We start from the raw sequence: 18,688 nt of genomic DNA on the forward strand, positions 1-18,688 counted from the left end.
TTACAACCCACCAGCCTCGATCCTCCCCCAGTTTCCTACCAGGATGTCCCAATCCCAGCCAGCAGGGCTGGAGAGGCCCAGCAGGAATTCCCACTCGTATCCAGTTTCAAGGGGCTCGAATGCGGTCGCTTTATAAACCTCAACAGAAGAAAAGCTGGCCTGTGGGTTGCTCTCCCAGAAAGGTGCTGGGATTCAGGGGGGGTAGAAGGAGCCTCCAACACGACTTGGGGTTTATTTAGCACGTGGCAGCCAGCCCGATGAATTCCAGGTGGATGCTAGGGAAGAGATGCTGCAGGACCCCCAGCTCAGCCTGCAGGCTCATGGTACAGCAGCCAGGTAGTTAACCTGGTGGAGATTTCCTTCTCAGGGGCTGCCCAGCTCAGCACCCTCCCAGGATGACTCCATGGAGCTGTCCTGCAGCCACCGCTGTCAGCTGTCCCAAAGAGAAGGCTTCCACCATACTTGAAGAGAATTTTTTTTTCCCCTATTCATACAAAAAACACCAGAGGGTCAAGGCAGAGCTGCCTGAACTGCTCCCAAAAGCAGTCCCGTGTTCTCTGGCACCTCCGCAGAACCTGCCCGCACCTCTCTGGCCACAGAAGAGCCTCCAGAAGAGGGGCAGGAGGATGCTGAGGCGACGCCGAGCTCTCCCCCACGCTCCTAACAAAGGCTCTGCAAGCAGCTCCCGAAACCTATTAGGATTAATAGACTAAATACTTACTTCTGTTACACTGAGACTTAGAAAGCTGGTGGACGGCACTACCCTCTAAAATAACCTGTGTTAACAGGGCATTCTGCTGGCTTTTCCCCCATGTTACCACTATGAAACACACAAAGGTAACCACACCAACCAAAATTTAAATGCTCAGACATTGCTCCTGCACCAGACACAGCATGACCCGCACGACACCTGGGTGCTGGGAGCACATTTTGGCCATCGGATGCAATACACTCTGAACTCCACACTCTGTCTGCAACAGAATCACAGCTTTGGTGTTTACAGCAACACGCTTCTGACCTTCACAGCTGCAAAGAATAACTCAAAAGATCTCAGATTAGCAAAAAAAAATACCAAATCAAACTTTGGAGACAACTCTTCAAGAGCTATCAGCTGTAAATGCATCGCTAAGTGGGTGCTGATGTTCCCCAACTGCTATCCCAACGCTGACCGGGCTCTGCTGGAGTTGTCACCAGGCAGTTTTGCATACAAACGCCTCTGCTTTGGAGAGGAACATCAGCTGACAGCCTGAGCCAGTCCGGGAGGAGTCCTGGCCTGCCCTAAAAGCAAGGCTGATGAAGCCTGTAGCCCAGAAACAAGCTTTTCTACAAGCAGGCATGGGTTCTGCTCCACCACCCAGCTTCAGCAACCTGCCTGCTGCTGCCAGCAGCACCGCACCACAACTTCAGCCTGAGCGCCTCCAGAAACATCCAAGGGCACTTGCAGTGCCCTTCTGACACCCCGAAGCACTTCACTTCCTACCCAAGTATGATCTGTACAGCTTACGTATCCCACTGCGTAAATCTCTCCAAGAGCAGACATCTCACAGCTGTGGTTTTCACTGCTCCGAGGTGCTGTGCCACATAAATGTATCCCTTCCGCTCCCAAGACCGGGATGATTTCCTGCTGTAGCACGAGACAGATTCCAGTTATGCCGACCAAATCCACGCAACAATATTAGCAACAAAAGAGAGGAGGACCTGGGGACTTGAGGGGCACCAGTCCTCTGTACAGACCTCTGTAAGGCGCAGCATCCCAATGCAATTCCTTCAACCATTAACACAAACCCTAGCCAGAGGAAGGAGGAAGAAAGGACAGGGTGATGTGGCTGCAAGCATTCGGTGGCGACGAGGAGGAAGCTAGTGTAAGGCAGCAAAAATCAGGCTGATGGCCAGTAACATCCTTAAAAGCCACACAAAGCGAAGAGCACAAGCCAATGCCACAGACTCGATGCATCTGACTCCAGCCTATCTGCCCCAAAGTGTACACGTGCTAACTCAGATCTCTCTTTTCTGCTGCTGGCGATGCTCACATCACCCGTACCTTCCTGCTGGGTGGATGTGGCCAACAAGACAGGTTTTGGCCCAAGCCGAGCAGTAAGGGGCACATCGGGGTAAGGGAAACCAGGGGAACTTCTTCGTTCCCAACCAAATGGGAAAGTTTCTACCTTGCAGGTCCATCTGCACGTAAGTAACACTCCACCAGCTCTTCTGCCAACACAGCAACGTTGTGCAGGGCGTGATAAGCTGGCACGTCAGTGCCAAACCAAGTGCCCCCATGTATTTTCCTCTGGTGGTGAGGAGGCAGAAGTTAGGCCTGGAGGGTGAAATAAGACACATTGGCAAAAACATGCATTTGTAGATAAGCTGCATCCAAAGTAGGAGCTCTTAAAAAGAAAGGCACCAGGAAGCTACACAAAGCTAGGGCACATCACACAAACACAGCTTCTCATCTTTGGAAGAAATTCCACTACCACCGCCCGGGAGTGTTTTTCGCAGTCCGGTTACGCACGCAGCTTTTGTGGGACCAACCATCGGGGTTGGCCCAACAAAAACCACCACGCTTCTTCCCCCAGCAGGCAGGACACACGCCCAGCACGCACCTTCCCGAGCCCTGCTGCCAGCATCGGCTGCCACTTCAGCGTGGTGAATCCCATCTGTGCTCCTGCTGGAGCACACGGCGGGCTTTACCTGCTCAGTCCAGACACGGAGTAGGGGAAGGGGAGAGGCTGAAGGCCAACGTCAGAAGAAAGTGACTGATAAAAGCCACTGTGCTACCCACATATGGGAGCCGTGCCGTTCAGGTACACATGGAGAGTTGCAGTTTCACCTGCTAGGTGCCACACCACCCACGGCATTAAGCAAAGGCTTAATGAAGTTACTCCTCCAAGACCCGGCTGAGGTTCCTGGGCGGCGCAGCCCCATCTCTCTTGATGCTTCCACGCTGGATCTGCCACCACGGGGAGCACCCGGGGCACGCCGCTGTCCCCCGGGCCCAGCTCCTGCAGCTCTGCTTTCTTGGGGAAATTATAAAGAAAAGCACAGTAAAGCTGGTAGGGATGAGAGGGGTTTCGGAGGGCAGACTCAACGCCCGGCCTACGTACCAACTCGTCTCTAAAAGCACATTATGAGGTGGTTTCAAAGAGCAAAACACCTTGAGTTACGAACAAAAATATCGAGTTTGTGTTTAAATTGCGGACGCATGTTTAATTCTATCCCTGGTGCATTTTTAATTGCTTAGGCAGTTCTTAGATAGCAAAAGGTGTGATCTAGAACACACGTTCCGGATTATTTTTCACAGATTACTTCATAAATTCAAAAAGTTTATTCTCCTTCCCCCCCCAGAGGGAAAGGGAACCCTTCAGGGAATAAACCCTGGGCGAAGTGATAAAACTTCTCTTTCCATTTTCCCATGCATCCTCCCCTTTATTCCCCATCCCTGGGAAGGCAGCGAGGAGGCTGTGCCCGGAGCCGCGGCCAGGTAACCGGGCTCAGCACTCCCGAAGTCGCGCGGCGATTTGAGGCGTTTCGTGAGGTAAAAAAATACCCAAATTGGCTCCCAAGAGCCTCGATGGGGTACGAGAAGCCGCGGGCTCCCCCCCCCCCATGAGGCGGAGCGGGGCGCGGGGCCCTCACGGAGCTGCCCCGCGGCCCGGCCCGGCCCGGCCCCGCCGGGGGCTCCCGCTCCGCTCCCGCTCCTCCCGGGGCCGCCGCCACGCCCGGAGCCGCCGCCGGGTGCCCGGGGCCGTGCTGAGCCGAGCCGGGCCCGCTGCCGGCCCCACATTGTTCCCCCGGCCCGGCCCGGCCTCCTCCTCCTCCTCCTCCTCTCCTCTCCCCTTCCCTTCCCGCTGCAAACTTCGCCCGCCCGCTCCGGACCTGCTCCGGCTCCGGTCCCGGCTCCGGTCCCGGTTCGGGCTCGGGCTCCGGTTCCGACTCGTAGTCCTCCTCGTCGGCGCTTCCAGACATGGCCATGGCTCATGGTGGGCCCAGGCGGAGCCGAGCTGACATGGCTGGAGCGGCGCTGCTGGCGGAGCCCCGCTCCCCGCACACACACACACACATGCAGGAGGAGGAGGAGGAGGAGGAGGAGGAGGAGGAGGAAGGGGGGGGCCGTGCATATTCATGCCAGGCAGCCAGGAAGGGGCTGGCCCTGGCGGCACGGCCAATCGCGGCCCGCTCGCACAAAGCCGGCCTGCGGGGACAGCGGGGACAGCGGGGGCACCCCCGGCACCCCCCCGGTTCTCCCCCTTTTTTTTTTCCCCCTCTAGCAGCGGGGCCCTGCCTGGCTGAGCCGGGCCGAGCGGCGCTGCACGGGCTGAGAGGGAGACAAAGGAACCGGGCTGGGAACGGCTCCGGGCACCCCCACACGGAGCTGGGGTTTTGGGGATGCTGCCCCTGAGCCTCTGCACCCCTGGCCCTGCACAACTCAGAGGGGCCCAGGGGGATAAAGGCCCCTCTGGGGGGTGAGATGGGTACAGGGGGAGCTGGTGGGGAGCCCCAGGACAGCGCCTCGGCTGCAGGAGGCGCGGTGGAGGGCGTGCTGCTGGGGGGCAAGGCAGGCAGGCCTGAAGCAGGGTGCTGAGAATTGGGTTTCCCATCGCGCCGCTGGGCCTGCTGCTTGCAGGGGAAGTCCCGCTTCCATGCAAGTTGGTAGGATTTTGCCTCTGGCTCCGACGCCCACAACGCAGAATTAAAGATGAGATTAAATATTTGCATGTGCCGAGCAACCGAGAAGCCATACAGCGGCAGATCCAATGGTCTTCGCGGCAGGATTTTTGCCAAACGAGTCGCGGCTCGGTGCCCTGGGCTGCAGCACCACGTGGCCGCACCGGCCCGGCGGTGGCCCGGCAGAAGAGGCAGCAACAGGCAGGAGCTGGCACATGAGCGGCGATGCTGCCTTGTGCCTTTGCCCCTCAGAGCCTCACCTTCCAGCTTTAAGCAGCAAAGTTCAGCCCAGCTTTACACACAGTTACAGGTGACTGCTGGACAAGCCAAGCGAATCGCGTCATTACACCCCTTCCTTATTGTGAAGGCATTAAAGATCCATTTCTTGTTTGCACATCTGTCCTCTTGCCAAATCAAGCTCCCATTATGGGTAAGTGATGGTATTCTCCCAACCCCTGCTTGCTGTGATGCCAGGAACGAGGCCTTTACCTGCAGCCTATGGTGTGGCTCTCCAGCGTGCCATGGGCTATGTTCAGCCCGTCTCCTCAGGTTTCTCTCTCCCCCATTGTGCTCGTACACAACCCAGAGCGGGAGCAGATGAAAGCTGAGGCACGCAAGGCATGTGCCTAAGGCCTTGGCTTTCAGAAACACAAGGTAGGATCAGAATCCAACATTTTCTGGAGGAGAGAGGGAAGGGGGGATGCGTTTCCCGCTAGAGGCCTACAAAGGAGAGCTTAAAGATATGAAGCGAGGATAACCGACACGCTTACCGCGGTGTTTGTGGTTCGAGCAGTCGGCCTCCAGCAGGGGCAGGAGAACAGATAACATCGGGAAGGATATGCTGGGTCCCACACCTGCCCGGGGCAGGCCAAGCCTCCAGCCCAGGCTCAGGTTCCACTCCAGGCTCCCCCCTCCACATTTAGCTCCACAATCCAGATGGGAGAAAAAACAACTCATGACACCCCCCAAGGACAATCCACCGGTCACACCGCGGTGAAATGTCAATCACAGCAAATTAAATCATGACATAGATCCTCCTCCTCTCATCTGCGACAAGCCCCAGCACCGGTGATACTGGCGTTAGCCCACCTGGGCTGCAGCAGGTCGCATCGAGCCGTGCTCCCCAGCCACCCGCGAGCGTGTTCCAGTCTGCCACTTGCAACAGCAACACAACTGACAAATTAGCTCTAATTACGAGGCCTGCGTTAACCACTGAAGACGCACGCGCCAAGATCTCAGAGTGATTTTCAAATGCTAGGTAAACTTTGAAGAGCTGGCATTAAAAAAAAAAAAAGAAAGCGGATAGGATATGACATAAAATAGCAAATTGGGAATCAGTGGGGGGGGAAAACACCGCAACAAAATGAACCTTTCCAATTGTAATTGCTCTCTGAAAATCTCATCTTGTACAAGAGCAGCTAAGCATTCAAAGATATATTTAATACACAGAAAGAACTATTAAAAGAGCATTTTCCAGCTTGATCCTTTCGGCTTGTCTACTCTGGAGAACACTAAATTACAACAAATAGTGAGCAACCCTTGTGCGAATTGTTCTAGCAGTGCACATTTCACTGTCCTGCTACGGTTTACAGCAGTTCAGAAAACAAAACAAGCAGTACCGACCCTAGCCATGCCTGTATTGGTGTAACTGTGCCCGTACTTCAGCTTTGTGTGATGTAATTTGCGTGATGTGATAAGGAATAAATAACATCCTAGACTGAACCGCTGAACTAGCCTTAACAGAAACGGCATGAAAACAGCCAGTACTTCCTATTCTGAACTGTTGTGTTGATTGTGTCCCTCCTGAAGTCCCATGTAAGTCTCATCAATACCACCATCTCCACAGAAATCAATTACACTGTCACCAACTGAGACAATAAACCTCAAGTGAAGAATAAACAGCAGGAGGAGGTGAGTGCCAAACAACCAGATTTCATTCTCATGCAAATACCCTTTAGTAAAACCAAGATGGGGATGGACAGAAGGACTACAACCTGCACTGTACGTGCTTGCTCTTGAGCATCTCTGCTACCAACAGATTTCAGCTGTTGCTATCAGTGCTCAGTGCTAAACAGCACCCGTGTGTCCGTATTACACACTGAAGTTTATGATTCTACGATTCCCAAGTTGAGGTGGAGAAGTTTTCAATACAATACAAATATACCATTGATTTGAACCTTCTTTTGAAGCTTTCTATGTTTCTTTATAGACTAATTGTATTTTGCTGATAGTAGAAAAATATTTAAGAGAAAACAGTTTAGAGAAAAAAAAAAACACATGCAAAATTGGTTTATATGTAAGTTCTTGGAAAAAAGATCTTGTGATTTGAGCTTGTGTTGCTTTCTATAGGCCAGTAGGTATGTTTTTGAAAAACAAACCCATTGAGATGCTTACGAGTCAGCTTCTTGACCTGTATCAGAATAAGAAAGTTACCCAATAGCTTTCTAAGGATCGTTATTTTGGTGCAAGTGTCCATTCGTATGAGATATGATCCTAACTGTTGGGCCTGGTCAAATTTCATAACGCTTTTCTCAAGAGTTCTGGCCAATATTTCAGTCATATTCTCAACACTGTCAGAAACAATCTGGCAACCTTTTGTCTTCAACTATCCATCTCGTGTCTTGATCTTACTACTTCCCACTATTTATTTTATCTGAACTATGACATAAGAGTAGTCATCAGATGCCCTGAGTATCCATTGCAATCTCTTTAATAAACCATCCGATTGATCAACCTGAGATCGAATAAAGTAACTCAAGATGAAATAATCTATTGATTGCTCCCTCCACATAATGCCTCCTGCACGTACTTTCTACCCAGTCAGTGTCCAACACATGAGAAGCAAAGAAGGCAAGGGCTGTACGACTCTCTTGAAGACTGACAACCTTGGGCTATTACAGGGTAGCTGAGGAGCAACACACGAAACAACAGGAGTCCAGACAGAACGTGCTGGTGGCAACTCACGCGCTCAAATCTTTCTCAGAAGCCTTGTTTAAAAAAAAAAGCCATCCCATCATCTTAAGAATATAATAAGACCACAGAAAGTTTGCTGAAACACTGACTTTGTCTGGTCAAACAAGGCAAAAGCTCCACATCTTGGGAACCTGCTGATACAGAACTGAGGTCTTCTATCTTCACAGCATCACATCTGTGGAAATGGAGAGGTACCAAGAAACTCAACAGTGCCTGAGATCTGGATGTGCAAATTTACTCTCTACATGAAGAGCCATGGCATGATGGGGGCTATCTGCTGGGAAATGAGGAAAATCCTGCCATGCTTCCTTCCACAAATCCTTATATCACAGAGGGCTCACCTCCAAGAGCCATGTCCTGCCAGTAAATCCAAAAACTAGTGAAGTAGGCTCAAAAGAAGCTAAGAAATGACTGCCATGCTGTGGAGGAACATGCAAATAAATGTGGTTCCTAGCTAAAAGAGTGGATTAACCAGAATATGTAACCTGCTTTCCTTTAAGTAGCTCTGCACTCTCAACACACAGCACAAAACGCTCTCGCTGAGACAATCAGTTGTGTCCGATGTCTGGCAGCAGCTCTCAAACCTTGAGACCAAACCCAAACATTCAGTGGCAAACAAACGGTACACTGAAATGTAAGCAAAGAAAGCGCTCAAGTATGTTTTTCCTCATGAGAGCTCAGGTGCTGGGCTGTCAACTACAACCTCTATTTGGATTTGTAGGGAAACATGCAGGACAAAAACAAGCAAAACACGCTTAACTATGTCTCAAAGCTGCTTCACTTTTATCAGACCTTCTCTATTTCTTTTGTTAGATTTGCTAATTTTCAAAAAGGAGAGCGCTTCTGTGCCTCTTAGATCTGGTCTACCAGTGCCTGCAGGAAAGTCATAAAGTTGAAACAAGACCTCATTTATATTCTCAGCAGACTTTAATTTCAGTGTGCTATGGAACTAAAAGGAAGCCATCTTCTCAGGGACAGAACATACAATTCAATTCTGTTCTGAAAAGTGCACCCAGGATTAATGTCCATAATTGCGCAGCACGTACCGTGGAATGACAAACGCCTTCCACGTTGCTCTGCCAATGTGCTTCGATCCAGAAACAAAACTATTAAATCTCAGATACGTAACTCAAAGCTTGAATGGTTTTAATGTCGGGGTGGGGGAGAGCCTAAGGATGCTCAAATATTTAATCAGATTCAAATCTTAGCTTTTGGTTTGGTTTTGTTGGCCAACTCGGCAAGGCATGTAGTCCAGCTCCTGGTGATAAAATTTGAGACCCATCAACCCATTTCATGTGCACCACAATGAAAAAGGTCTTAGGACTCACGCAGTTTTTTCATCAGTACTTTTACTGCCATGAAATAAAGTGGCAATCTTGAAAAATGGCAGTCAAGACCTTAGTTGGAAAAAATTGATGTTACTGAATATTCTTGCATATGTTGGAAGAATGACAATGGGAAGAACACATAAATCTTCCACTATGATACCTGGAGCACAACAGTTTGAAAATAGAGATGTCTGCTCATTTTTTCCAATCTGTTCAAATTTCTACTCAGAGCCAAAATGGCTCTAATTTACCTGTTTGATGTATTAATCACATAAAGGCATCGGTCAAATTTCAAAGCAAGTGGCTGAGAGTTGATAAGAAGGGAAAATATTAAGTCAAAGATGGAAGATTAAGAAGGTGCTCATTCAAGTCCTTGCTATTTATAATTACTCCCTGAAGGGACACAATATTTCAAGTACAGCCTCTTGAGGTGAGAAATAATCTGTCAAGTCACCAGGCAAAGCTTTTAGAAGAATGCTGAGGCAATAGAAGCGAAGCTCTTTGGGGATATTATGTATGATATACATACACCAAACCCTGAAACTCCTCTGGCCTGCGTGGAGTTCCCACAGAAATGAATTTGTCTCGAGAACTAATGTTTGGAAGAGGCTGAAGCAGTGCTCAGAAAGATAAACAAGCCAGGCAAGGAGCTGCCTTCCTCACCAGCGCTGCCCCAGGAAAGCAGACATTTGACAGAAGCTCCCAGTAGCTTCAGCAACTCTTACTGCTTTGTGCAGAACCTGAAGAAGCCTTCAGTTCTGGTGCATCAGGTTTCTTCCTGCTCCCAAGTGCACTTAGCAAGGAAAGGGCTTCGTTTTGTGTATGTACAGCGACTGTGGGAAGTCCCCTTAAAAAAATCCCCCAAACCTCAACTATGTGGTTTTGTTTCTTAATGGATTTGTCAGGAGCCAGAACTGGGGTACTCGTCTGAATACATTCCAGGGTTCTCCCACCACATGGCAACTGCTATTCCTACAGAGTGAAAGAACAGAAATGACTAAAAATTATTTAAATCACTGATTCCAATCACAAATGAAATCGGTAAAGAGAAAAACAAATTTAAATTGATTTTAATCTTGATTTTCTTTTGTACTTAAGTTACTTTCTGGCAGAAAAAATATTAGCATCTGATAACTATCAAGAAATGTCTGATTTGCAGTAGATGATGAACTTTATAATCAGTACTTTTTATCAACAAATAGGGTTCACAATACACACGGATTTGTATATGCAAATCTTGCAGACTATGGGCATTTGTATCTGTTGTTGACACCTAGCAGAGTTGAAGCTCTGCTGTGTGAGATCACTTCAAACACCTTTAAACTGGTGCCTGGTAAGGACAAAATGTGACAGTTTCAACAGTTTCAATTGCCTTTTCTTGCTCCTGTGGCATTGGAATGACTGATATAAAACTTAATTTGAATCACAACCAGAAAAAAACAAAGCCCAACAAATTACACAGAATTATTTTGATGTTCTTTTGTTTTGTTTTTGTTGTTGTTGTTGTTGTTGTTTTTCCTTTCTCCACCTTCCTAGCTGTTTTCTTACACTATAAATACTAAACTAAAAAATCAGTCATTCAATGCTTGCTTTTAATTGTCAGTTTTTGCTTTCTAACATGTTCATATTTTCACAGGAAGTACCCTGAATGGCTCTCCAAGGGCTGCTCTGTCCTAGGGAATTTGGCACAGGTTTCCTGCTGCTAGGAATGTAGCTTTCCTGGTGGTAGCCCCCGGGCAGGCTCCTGAAACTGATGCTGTTTTGATGCTATGCCATTTTTACGTGCTCAGATCTGTTTCAGACACCACTCCGGTTAAAACACTAATTGCTGGAACAAGTACCTCAGTGCTCTTGCTGCTCTGGGAGGAGCTGGCCTAGCAGTAGCTATGGTAGGAATTCTTGGTAAGCAAGCAAGTAAAAACTAGAAGTTTTTATTCAAAGGTTTTCAAAAACATTCATTGTCCACCTACCACCTCTTCCTCTGAATTGAAAGAAAACCCGATGTAAAACAACGCTCAACACTTCTGAAAAATCAGTGGTGCTAACCACAGCTAAGTTTTTTTTTTCAAGTTTAAGTTTACCCAACCTCTTGAATTCGTGCTATTTTTCTTCCTAATTTCTACATACATTCCAATTTTATTAACTCTTAGACCATTTAAATACTATTTCTGGCATTTGATGCCATGCGCAAAGATGCATACATGTTCATAAAACTGGAGCTATGCATAAAGATGCTCTATTATTAGAAACTGGTAGATCATCGTCCCTTCCCAGCATTATTCGTGTGAAATACCAAGAAGAGAGAAGTTTCCTTGCTAGAAAATGGCAGCAGACATGTGCCAAAGGACCATTATGGGATCCAGATCCAGACAAACCATCACTGCCTTTTATTATTTAAAATACAAGTTATTCTGAAGAATCTAACACCCTTTTCCCCACCAGTCTACTTTGTGCGTGTGCATGTATGCACGCTATTTGCTTCAGACTATGAGCAGTGATCAGAAACCTTATTTCTAGACTAAGTTTATTTATGGTGTGTTTATACTCACTTGTTCTCATGCCAACATTGTCCACTAACTTAGATAACTCTTCTCCTCCCGTGGTATTTATATCCCCTGAAGTACTTACACACAGCAATCATCTCCCCCTTCAGCTTTGTTGTGCCATGCTGAACAAGGCATGCTCTTCTAGTCTCCTCTCTCAAACATCACATCTTGAACTCTATATGTGGTTCTGGAGTCCCATACCCGCCCTCATCTCAAAACCACCTGTAGTGGAACTAGAATAGTGATAGAGATGATCAAACATATGGTATCGTTTGTATACCAGAAGACATTGAAGTTCCTGGTGTTTTTCAGCTTGTTTTTCTGCTTTTCTACATGGAACTTTATTAAACAACGGGGTCACTGTTGCAGGATGCTATGGCTACCAGAAAGATCAGCAGGTTCCACAAATTATTAGGTAAATTCATGGGAAATAAAGTACCTACCAAGGGACAGCAAAACAAAGCTGATGATACAACCTTCTAGCTTAACTGTGAAGTTAAGCAAAGGAAAGACTGCCGTCTGCCCTGTTCTTACAGCCCCTCTAACAGTGGGGCTGCCGACTGTCGAAGCAGGACGCTGCATACAAAGACCGTCTGGTCTGACCGAGTATGTCCAGGTCAGTGCTTCCTCAACCATTTTTTAAAATCACTTCTTTTTTCCTGATTCGCACACACCAATACGTAGCTACAAACATTATTTTGCATTGCAATTGCAGGGAAGGGTGTTTAAAAAAGCAAACAAACACAGTTTAATTAAAATTTCGATTTGTAGCATATACTAATTAATAGTACTCCTTTAAGTAGGGATATTAGCACTGCTCTATGATACTTTTCAAGTATTTTCTTTTAAAAGCATGAAGCAACAATTACACAGAAGAAGCGTAGGAACAGGGAGGTCAGAAAACCAGCCACATTTTCCAGTGTTGTTAACCAGCCACTGAAAATTACAGCTTCATCTCCTGCTCACAGCCAGAGCTATACATATTTGGACACTTGCTATCGTTACAAATGCAGTGCCTTTAGGTTTATGCCAGGTGAGAGAGATGAGAATCTGGTGCAGTCTGCATTTCTAACCCTTCACAGAGCAACAGAGTCCAAACACGTTTTACTTCTTTACAGCCACTCTTCATAGACAACTGAAGATCTTTATCACACTAAAAACTGAAAGCACTGCCACAGAGTGTAATTACGTGCTCCTGTAGTTGACTGTTGTCTTCCAGAAATAGGAAAGGATCTGAAAAAATACGTTTGCTGCTTGGGCCATACGATGGGTTCCTCTAATAAGCCATTAGCCTTAATCCCTGTGCAGATGAAATGGTTTGCTACCAAACTTTCTGCTGAAATTTCCCACAGATCTTTACAAACAGTAATTCCACTTCACAACCCAGGATGTGAAGCAGCAGCATCTACCAGGAACGAGCTCTGGGAGCGGAGAGGTGCCACTTGCCTACTGCATGCAGCCCAAGAAGGTTGCAGCAGAGCTGGGAACACAACGCAGACCTTTGCCTCCCCTTCTGTACATTACACCTTCAAATGTCACCTCCTTGTTTCATCTCCTCACCAATACATCTCACCGATACTTCCGTTTCTTTTCTCAGTGAACAAAGTTTTTGAGAGAGCTGCAGAAAAACGGACAGCCTCGAATGCCTTTAGAAAGGGTAGACGTGAGCGATGGATGCAGCACGAGGGGAGCACAGTACACGGATGGGACTCCCATGCATTCAGCTGAGTGTCTGCCCATCACCCTGTCTGCTGTGAGCTGTGAATCAAGGCGAGTCAACATTTCTTTCCTAAAACCCGGAATTTCAGTCTTCAAACAATGGTTTTGCAGCACAGAACTGCACACACTGTTGTCATGCACATTAACGATGTGTAAAAGAACCTGTGAGTCAATTCTAAATAGAAATATTATTTGCTGCTTCTAAAATCACTCAGATTATTAAAAGCACACTCTTTCAGAAGGAATTCAACATAACTAAGCAAGCCCTTTCACAACGTGGGTTATTCACATAGTTAAGTTGTTTGCTGTCCCTTCCTTCTTCAGGGATCTCTTACCTTAATAAGAGTTTTCTACCTCTGCTCTACGTTTTCCTTGTTCCATCTTTTCCATACTTGTTTCTCTCCTCATCCTGCTCTCTTGCTGTTTCTAGCCTCTTCCCTTCCTTTCTTTACAGTCATTTCCATTTTCTTTGAAATGTTTTGGCATTTAGTGCCGGCTTTATTCTTCCTTCTCCATCTGCTGCTCTTGTCTTTCTAAATCTCTTCTGGAGGCTTCTCTTGGGAGAAAGTAAGAGACACGTTTTTCGTTTATTGCCTCCTCTTTCTGAATTCCATTTCCTTTCTCTTACTTTAAGGACTTTGAAGCAGACAATCCTCCTTTCCCTGGAAGCTGGTGCACCAGCTACATCTTACCAGCCCCACAGAAGCCAGTGCTGTGCTGCATCCTATCTGCTGCTTGCTTTACACATCAGTATCTCCGGAAAGGCACTCTTAAATATTTGGCATTTCTCCTATATACTAGAAGAACCATACTACAGAAGCAAAATTAGTGCAGGGCGTTACTCCCCTGCCTTGTCCTCAACGTTTGTGGAATCTTCCAGCCATGGAGACCTGCTCCACCAGCTACACTCCAATTTTAAAGGGAGTTTCCCTCTCCCTTAGGGGTTTCTTCTCTGTAAAATCTGTTTCATTATCAGGATTTACAAAGAACAAAGGAGAAATAATGAACCTTAACCACTTACACCATTGCTTTTATACAAATTTCCCTTACATTGTCTTTCCAACATATTTTAATTTGGGGCCCAAAGATGCAACACTAAGACACGTCCTCTGAGCCTGCTCACTTCGCCTCTGCTTCCAAGAAGGGAAATAGCTGTGGCATGAAAGGTGATGCACACGTTTGTGCATCAAAAGGGAATCCAACAAACTCCTTTTGCAGAACATTCAGCCAAACCTGTGTGTACCTTTCAAGTTAAGCATAATACCAGCTGATTACTGATTAAGCAAAATAAGTATGAATACTATGGTAAGTAAATGGTTTTTATTTGCAAATCTCAAGCTAAACTCTGACTTTATAGAAAGTTTTCCTCTTATTTGTGTGATGTGTAGAATTGTTTGTTATTATAACTTAGCACTAGGAATGATGCCTTTAAAAATGTCTGCTTCCAAAAAGGCTGATGGAAAATAAGCACCAGAAAGTTAAAAAAAAAAAACAAATACACATACACAAATTTGCAGGCAGCAAGATGGATTTTGCAAAAAGGAATGAGATTAAAATCATGAAAAAAAAAAAAAAAAAAAAGAATCTCAATCTTTTACAGTTACTTATGTTGCCAATGCACAGAAATAAAATATAAGAAGTGAGACATCCATCAAGGATTCCAAAATAAAGTGAACAAGAACATGAACAAACACCAAAGCTTATGAAAAAAAAACTCCAAATATTAAGATGCTTACTTCTAACACAAGCTCAAAAAATTGAGCACAAGAGTCAACTGTTCCTTAGTTTTGCTTTCTAAGTTTCTCACACCAGTTTTCCTCTGGTCCCAGACATATTTTTTTTTATTTGATGTTTAAAGTATACTTGGCTGGTGAACAGCAGCTATCGAAGCAGAGGAGTGGAGCATCTGACATCTATTCCTCTCAAGGTTTTTAAACAAATCGTTGTTTTTAAACAACTCAATGTTTTAAACACAATGCATGCTCCTACAGACCTATTACAAAGTAAAAGGGAAATTGGCATTTAGCAAGCTGTACCTTATCTGAAATGCACCCAGCTAAAAGCCAGAAATAAGGCAGAAGCAGGATCTCATGCTGCCTTTGCTCCACTTTTCCCTAGCGGCTGCTGAAGTCCATGGTCTTCTACTCCCCATCTGAAACCAGCAAACTCTCATGGCTACAAGTGATTATATACCAAGCCACAGCAAGTACACCAGCAAAGAGAGAACAGGGAAAATAATTCACTCGCAGTTAATGATTTGAAAGTTATTTACAATGATAATAACAACAGATTTTCAGTTAGAAGCCTGATTAAAGTTGACTGACCCTTTCAGGATTTCTAAAGAAATTATGTATTATAAAACTAATTCAGTGAAAAAGGACAATAAAAATAGAAGCGATGAGACATCATCCAAATAAGCAAAGCTGCTTTTACAGCACGCTGAATAACTGGAGTGTGGTAAACATACCACTGTTATAAATAACATTCAGCCTTTTGACATTATTCTTTAGTTAATTATTTCAAACTCTTCATAAGCATTAATGAAGCAAACCTCCCTGTTCTTCTGCAAAGTGGAGAGAATTACTCCCATATATAGGAAGAAAAATGAAGGTACAGAAACAAAAAACCCTCCAAAGTTAGTGGAAGATGCGTATGAGAAAAATTTTGTGCAGTATGACACAAAAAACATCCTCTCATCCAGATCAAAGTATTTGCTAAGTGATCAGTCTGTCGGACTTACGCAGCATTTAAATTTACACAAAATGTTGCATCAACATTTTCAAATTTAACTATGATTAGTAAATGACTAAGACATATCAAAGTTTTATACAGATAAGTAAGGCGCAAAAAAAATCCTTTTTAAAATAGAAACCCTACTAATTTCTCCCTACTGAGGCACCTTTATGTGTGCTGCTTCAACACGCGGTCATAAAACTATTAAAAATAACTTTTTGTGTTAAAAGCGCTAGCTGCTGCCAAAGTATCACAGAAACCACTTGTCAGATTACAGCTAGAAAACACCAGGATCTGGCAACGATTAGTAAGGAATTGTGAATTGTGTCTCATTACCTTTGGGGTCTTCTTGGGCCAGCTGACCACAGGGACACCCGAAATGGCAAGATTTTGGTCATCATCAGCATGTTCCTTCAGAATGTTCTGTTGCGAACGAAAAGGTCTTTATTAACCAGAGAAATATTTTTCCAGCTGACGAGTGCAGAGACTTACAGAACATAACACCTACCCTGATGAAAAAGACTGACGTGATCCCTGCTGACTCGTTACACCTCTGCGAGCTAATTTTGCTTCAGAGCTTCCGATTCACAACAAAGCTCACACGTTGTTAAAATGCCAGAAGTGCAGTTTCTTGCACAACAGACGGCAAAACCAATCAACGAATCGTCTCAAATATTACAGATTTCTTCAAAATTGGTGTGTCCAGAAGACACACCAGTGCTTTCCACTGGTAATGCCAACCATTAGCTCTCCCTTTTAACTCTAGCTCACTAAAACCCAAGCAACCATCACAACCAACATCTCCACCGGCCTTCCTTCCACACCAAAGGGCAGGCCAAGCTGTTGTAACCTAATTCACTCATGCAATCGGATAAGACGTTCAGTTTCCTGAGTATTCACTAAGAAACCAACTGCCGTGGGATGGAACAGGACGAAGGGAAAAGATCGGTCTTCCTGCCCCCACCAAATCCTCTGCCTTAAAGCACTGGCCCAGACACCTCGCGAGTGCTTTGTGCTGCCCTACACAGCTTCTGCCGCTGAGATTTGTTCCCATCGCCACACAACCCAAGGCCGAGGTGGGGAAGACTCCTTTTAAGTGTACTTGGTGCTGTAGTTGGGAATTGTCCACACTTCCCAACTCCCTACACGCTTACTAACCTCGCTACAGAGCTCTTCAGGTGGAGTTCCGCAGCTGAAGATGACGACAAACACAAACCCCAAACAAGGGGGATCCTGCGGAGCTGCTGAAAACCGGGGCCCAAATAAGCACTAACAGCTTAAGGAAGAAAAAAATTGCTCCAACTACACAAACAAGGGCAGCAGGTTGGAAACCGCCTTGTAAAGAACTTCGGAGATAACCCCAGACAATAAAAGTCAACACCATTGCTCCCAATTATACCGACTTCTTGAAAAAAAATTAATTAGACAGCAACAGGCACCAGGCACTCTCAGAACCACCACCACCGCCGGCACTCTCTAATTTAATAATGAGAAATTTCACACACTATACAAAGAGAGCTTAAAATACAGGCATTTTTAATAGGAAACACACTTGGAATTTGTCTGTAATCGTCCGCCAAGGGCTGGGCACACGACAGCCCTGTGCCAGACCCCAGCAGCCCAAGCACCGGAACCTAACTCCAGGCTTCTGTCCCTGCTGTGGAGCACAGGCAGGCAGCAAACACCCAGCCCCAAAAGCTGCTACAGACAGGTTAATTAACGGCAAGTTAACCAACTCCTGACCAAGCAGAGCAAGGCCAAGTGAGCACCTCCATTCCCACAGCCCCTTTGTATTGAGGCAGCAATCAGCGTGGTAACTGTGAGCACATTCTGGAAGCCAGTTTTCAGTCCTAAAAACGGAGAGGGCTTGGTATTTTTATAGCAAAGCCCAAATTCTCCAGAGCGAGAAGGCAGCTTGAGAGCCATATAAACAAAGGACAAATTCATCCCTCATTACTTTGTTACTCTTAAATTTGGAAGTTTGCGAGACGGAAAACCTTAACATTTCCACTCATGATTGTCAGAAACTCCAAGTTCAATAGCAAGCAGAGCGTATTCCTGGAACTTGGCAGGGTACCGAGGGTTTCTTCTTATCGTATGCATCACGTGAAAATATTATCCAAGAAGAAACTTAAAACTATGTCAGTTTATCATATCAGCCAGCTGAAAACAACGGATGTCTCAGCAGCAGAACCATAACCAAGCCACAGCTGCACTGACTGGTGCCAAAGGTCAGCACACAACGGGCTGGGGGATGCACACTTCACCTGCTAAAAAAGAAAAACAAAAAAGGAGATAAAGAAAAGCCATGGGGCTTCAGTTAGACAAACAACACGATGCTCATCCAGCACAAGACCGCCCGATTCACTACACTTGAAGGCTGTGGTGACAACGGCAGGTATGAAGGAAAGAAACTGAGTAAGTATGTAAGAATCCAGCTTAGCCATGAATTTCACAAGCACAGCAAGGAATGACTCCCCTGAAATGCATTCAGTAAAGGGAGTGTTTTTCTGCCATCAGAATAAGAATGGGGTAAGATTTCTTGGCAAGAAAAAGTAAGAACATATTTCAGTAGATATCATCTGTCTTGCACAAGAATCTGCTGCTGCTGCCAAGGAGTTGCGGATATTTGACAAACTCTGCTCTGCAAACTGAGTTTCTTCTGCCCTAATGGACTTCAACAGTCCCTTCGAAAGCAGAGCAGCATTTTTGCTTTGAAGTGGGGAA

General features: G+C 45.9%; 1 protein-coding gene across 5 annotated transcripts in view; it reads right to left on the reverse strand.

The window, feature by feature from the left end:
• The window catches only part of KDM2B (lysine demethylase 2B), a 101,396-nt gene that overhangs the window by 19,985 nt on the left and 62,723 nt on the right, over positions 1-18,688 (reverse strand). For 4 of the 5 annotated variants that reach the window (XM_084297016.1, XM_084297015.1, XM_084297012.1 and 1 more), the window contains one exon: positions 16,298-16,384. The exons of the other annotated variant lie outside the window; for it this stretch is intronic. In XM_084297016.1, coding sequence (XP_084153142.1) covers positions 16,298-16,384 — 87 coding nt within the window. The remainder of the gene's footprint in view (positions 1-16,297; positions 16,385-18,688) is intronic. 5 annotated transcript variants of the gene reach the window in all.

The sequence above is a fragment of the Netta rufina genome (assembly GCF_964035555.1).
Source record: "Netta rufina genome assembly, chromosome: 17".
Lineage (NCBI taxonomy): Eukaryota > Metazoa > Chordata > Aves > Anseriformes > Anatidae > Netta > Netta rufina.